This window comes from Melospiza georgiana, chromosome 9, assembly GCF_028018845.1.
Source record: "Melospiza georgiana isolate bMelGeo1 chromosome 9, bMelGeo1.pri, whole genome shotgun sequence".
Classification (NCBI taxonomy): Eukaryota; Metazoa; Chordata; class Aves; order Passeriformes; family Passerellidae; genus Melospiza; species Melospiza georgiana.
The window spans coordinates 2,197,362-2,202,233 of NC_080438.1; the positions used below are offsets into that span (position 1 = coordinate 2,197,362).

The following is a 4,872-nucleotide window of genomic DNA, read 5'->3' on the forward strand; positions in this document are numbered from 1 at the left end:
TCCCACCATCTTCTCAGGCAGCAGGTAGTGAGTTCCACCAGGGTCTGCAGCACGCCACATCCTGAGTTTGTTGGGTTTTTGCAAGGAGAACACGTGCAATTCTGTTCAGGCTGATGCAGCACAGCCCTGGTGCTTTCCCATTGCTTGGATCCTCTCGTGCTGAAGCCCAAACATGGTTTCTGGTGGGTTTGGTGGTGCCCAGGCCGCTCCCAGCCCTCACACATCCGTGTGGGTGTGCGTGTGTGAAGGGCCTGCCAGCCACGCTCCACTTCAAAGCTTAAACAAACCAAAGAAAGTCTTGGACTCCTCAAAGTTGACCAGGGCGATTTTGGAGACGTTGACGTGCAGGCTGTCCATCCTCCTGAGCCTGAAGAGAGCGCCCAGGTAGCTGCTGCGGGCCCACATCCTCTGGCCCGAGCAGAAGTTGGCGGCCTTGTCCTCCATGAGCACCAGGCTGCCCGGGGAGGCCGGGTTCCTCTTGTACACCACGTGTGCCAGCAGCAGCGGGCTGTCGCAGGCCGTGCCCCGGAACAGCACCCGCGAGTACACGAAGTACAGCCCCGGCTCGCTGACCCGCAGCCCCCGCGCCTCGTACTGCACCCCGCTGGTGTAGGCATGGCCAGAGCTGGGCTCCCACTCCAGCGGCAGCCCCTGCTGCGCTGGGTTGCCTGGAAAGTGAAACAAGGCCAAAGAAAAGGTTGGGAAGTGGGTTTGGTTGGGTGGGTTTGGTCGGCCCCACAGCACAAGGCAGGGTTCTCCTGTTGCGGTGTGATGGAATAGCCTGTCTCAGCTATCCCAGTTCCTTCCCCAGGTGTGCCAACAACCTCTCCCTTCCCGTCCCCTTGTCCCTGCTGAGTGCTGTCCTTCAGTCTTGGCATTCCAGAAGGGCCTCGAGTGATTGGCAGAGTTCAAAAGATGCCTTACACCCCTTGAGGGACCATCCAGATGTCATTTTTCCTCTGAGACTTTCCCACCCTTTCCTGGTTGATGGCTCCCTACCCCTTCCCTGCCCCTCTCCCTGGGGTTAAAACACACATTTCGAGGAGTTCTGTTAGAGCTGGTGCTGGATTCAGAGGCCTGTGGGCCAGAATAAAGATCTGGATCCAAACCCTCCATCAGAACCAACTCCTTTCCTTCACCATCAGCTTAAAGCTACTCCACCAGAGCTAAACCTGAGCTCCTGCATGCCTGGACTTGTCCCACGTGCCAGCTGCAGCATCCAGCCAGCTAAAGGTGTCCGTGAGGTGAAACCCCACACATCCAGCCAGATAAAGGTGTCTCTGAGGTGAAACCCCACACATCCAGCCAGATAAAGGTGTTTCTGGGGTGAAATCACCACACATCCAGCCAGCCAAAGGTGTCTCTGAGGTGAAATCACCACACATCCAGCCAGCCAAAGGTGTCTCTAAGGTGAAACCACCACAGCTGCCGCCTTCGGTCAAGCAGCAAGGCCAGACCAGCCCAGACACGTCCCATCCAGCTATATTGGGATTTAATTCCGATATTCTCCAAGCTTTGTCTGCAGTGTGCAAAGTCCTCCTGGGCCTCACCCCTCATCAGTGCCAGCCCCAGTGCCACTCATGCCCCGCACACCACAAAAACCAAGCCAAACCCAGCCTCACTGAGAGGCACAAGTGAGGGGGAGGTTTTGTCTGTGGAGCAAATTTCCACTGTCAGAGCAGATGTGTCACCTGAGGAGAGCAGCAGAGCCTGCGTGGGATGGGCTCCTCAGAACTCCAGCCGTGGCATCCCCTGACCCCACCCCAGCTGCCATGGCACCCTCTGCCCCCCTCTCAGGAGCCATCTGGCCCCATCCCAGGTTCCATGGCACCCTCTGCCCCCACCCCAGGTGCCAGCCCTGCCCCCAGCACGTACCTGTGACATGGGCTGCCCTCCTGACCTCCTTCCTGTGCCCTGCACAAAGAGAGGGAACATTGGCCATGAGCTCCATGGAGGTGCCAGCCCAGAGGGCAGGGGACACCTGAGACCCCATGCCCCTGTCCAGGCAGGAGCTGGAGCTGCCCTCAGGGTGGGACAGCACAGCTGGGGAAGCTCTGCCTGCCCTCAGTTTTCTCTGGAGAGAAGGGGCCATTCCAGTGACACGGTGTTTGGAGCCCATCCACTCCATCCCTTCATTTTCCCCAACATCTACTTCATTATCTCTAGTTTCAGAATCATCCTTTTCTTTTCTTTTCTTTTCTTTTCTTTTCTTTTCTTTTCTTTTCTTTTCTTTTCTTTTCTTTTCTTTTCTTTTCTTTTCTTTTCTCAAGCCTATTAAATTTTCCTCTCTGCTCCCCCTCCTCCTTTACACTATTCCCCTATTTCTATTTCTTTATCCAGCCCCCTCAAGAACTTAATGTTTATGATTTATGTTCAGCCTCTGCTAAAGAAGCTGTGATCAGAGCACTGAGCATCCAGTTCAAATGAGCTCCCCTTCCCCTAAAGGGCAAAATTTATTGCTAGAGGAGTTGATAAGAACCAGGACTTCCCTTTCCCAATAATTTTGTTATTTAATTTTTTTAAAATTCAATATCAGAACAAATTTGAAAATAAATTTTCCAATTAATAAAATTCTCAAGGGGGAACAAATTTAAACTTTTCAGAGCTAGAAAAAAACCGTCTAGAGGAGTGAAAATTTATCTCTGACTTGGCCATTTTTGAAAAGGATATCCTCGCTTATAACATTAACATGGAAGGCAAAAGAAAAGCAACAGTTTGGAAGTCCAAACCACAGTTTTTAAATTGCTCCACCCAAATTGAAACTTTTTTTTGGGGGGTAAATCAAAACCATCTAAATGAAATCTAGGAAAACGGGCAGGTTCTTGTGGAAAGTTTCAATGTTGCTGGGTTCCTCCTGCAGCCGCGGACTCACCTGTGAGTTTCTGAGAGGATGCAGGAGGGATGAGCTCAGCGCTGGCAGACTGGCAAGAGAGAAGGGGAACATTGGTTTAGAGTTGTGAGCAACCTTTGGCAGTGCTTAAATCAGGGATTATCTCCATGGGGAGCTGCAAAGTGCTGGGGAATACACAGAGAGAGAGCTGGAAGGAGCACAGATATCCTGACAGGGGAACAAGCACCCTGTGCCAGCAGCCGCTGAAATGCCACCTTGGTGCCCCCCCGGGAGCATCCCAGCCCATTCCAAGCGTTCCTTTCCCCCTTTCCCTGGGCCCAGCCAGGCAAACCTCACCTCCCTGAGTTCATCCACCTCCTTCTCCAGGTGAAAAATCTTAAATATGCTCAGCCCCACTCCGGTGAAGGCCACCAGGATCAGCAGGAACATCACGAGGAAGCCGGCGCTGCTCCTTTCCCCGCGTTCCCTTCCTTTATTCCGCGGTTTTCTGCTCCGGTCGGGCACGGGCGGTGGCAAGGGAGCCGAGGGGATAGCGGAGGCACAGGGAGCCGCTGTCTCGGCACGTCCATCCACCCAGAAGATGTGCGGGTAATAACCGAGGTTCTGCTGCACGGGGGGCAGCTCGTCCCCGCCGCGGCAGCCGAGCCCCGCGGCTCTGCCCCGCTGCGGCTGCATCCGTGCGCTGCGAGGGCAGGATGCTGTGCGAGGATGCTGCGGCTTCGAGAGGCTCCCAGCATCGGCAGCAGAGCCCTTTCCGGCCCCGCGGGACCCACCCTCCTCCCACAGCCCCGCTCCGGGGGCTCCCGCAGCCGCTGCCCGCAACCTACTGCCCCCGCAGGGCTGGGGAGCTACAGGGAGCACAAACCCCCCCGGCATGCTGCACTCAAGGGACACACAGAGCCCTCCTCGGCAGGGGATGTGGTGCCGAGCCCGTGGGATGAGGAATTAGGGATGAGGGATGGCTCCGTCCCCGCTCCCCGAGCATCCCTCCCTGCCTGTGAAAAGTGCGTGTGTTTTATGATTGGCTTTTCGCAAATATTAAAGTGAATGCTATGTGTGTTGTGTTAGGAAGTGATGCTGTATTCATTCTCTTAAGTACCGTGGTAAATATAGTTTTGGGTTATAAAAAGTGTTAAAATAGAAACGATGCTGTGTAGGATACTTTTTTAAAAGAAAGGACTTGCAATGAGAGAGCAGCCACAGGACACCTGAATCTTTCAGGTGAGAGAATTTATTGCTCCATTATCAGGAGAAATGAACTTCTTCCCGCCTCAAAGGCACTGTTAAGATTCAGAGGAAGAAGCTGACACTGCCCAGACAGAATCCTGTGTTTGAATGGAATTTGTGCATCATGGATGAGGTGTATGAATATGCAACAGGCTGTTGCTTTTAAGGGTTAATCCTCTGTTAATGTGGCTCCTTTTTTGGGCTTGTGCTGCCCAGAAAGAGGTACCCAGACTGTCTGTAATTCTTTGTATGTGTTGTCTCTTATTGTCCTAATTCAAATTGTACAAATTATTATTACTCTAATTGTATAACTATTTTATAGCCATTTTATTGCTATTTAACTTTTACAATTTTAAAAATTGTGATTGGCGTTTTTCATACTGCCTTTCCCCACTCTGCAGGGCACAGCCTGGGCACAGCCAGCTCCAGGACTGCCCTCCTGCCTTCCAAGGAAAAACACAGAGTCCAGACCATGCTGCACTGTTAAGAGCCCATTACAATATCCTAATGAGGAGAGACAGGGATATTTCCATTTTTCAATTTCCATTCCTCATGTACTGCAGATTTCTAAGTGGGGACAGTGAGATTTCCCCACAGATTTCCACATGTAAAAGTACTAGGAAAATAAGAATTAATAAAATAAAATAAAAATAATAAAATAATAAATTAAGAAAATGTATTAGGAATACTTTTTTTTTCACTTTACAGACACGCGTTGAAATGTGTGTTTCTATGGGGTAGTGTTAAGAAAAGGAAATGCTTGACACAAGAGCAAACCAGAGATTAGTCTCCTG

At 51.6% G+C, this 4,872-nt stretch overlaps 1 protein-coding gene across 1 annotated transcript; it reads right to left on the reverse strand.

The window, feature by feature from the left end:
* Window positions 1–270: 270 nt before the first annotated feature.
* On the reverse strand, window positions 271–3,526 carry FASLG (Fas ligand). Its single transcript, XM_058030329.1, has 4 exons — window positions 3,188–3,526; window positions 2,873–2,921; window positions 1,876–1,914; window positions 271–668 (listed from the first exon to the last, which is right to left on the reverse strand). The coding sequence occupies exons 1-4, from the start codon at window positions 3,524–3,526 to the stop codon at window positions 271–273; spliced, it is 825 nt and encodes a 274-aa protein (XP_057886312.1).
* Between the last annotated feature and the right edge of the window lie 1,346 nt (window positions 3,527–4,872).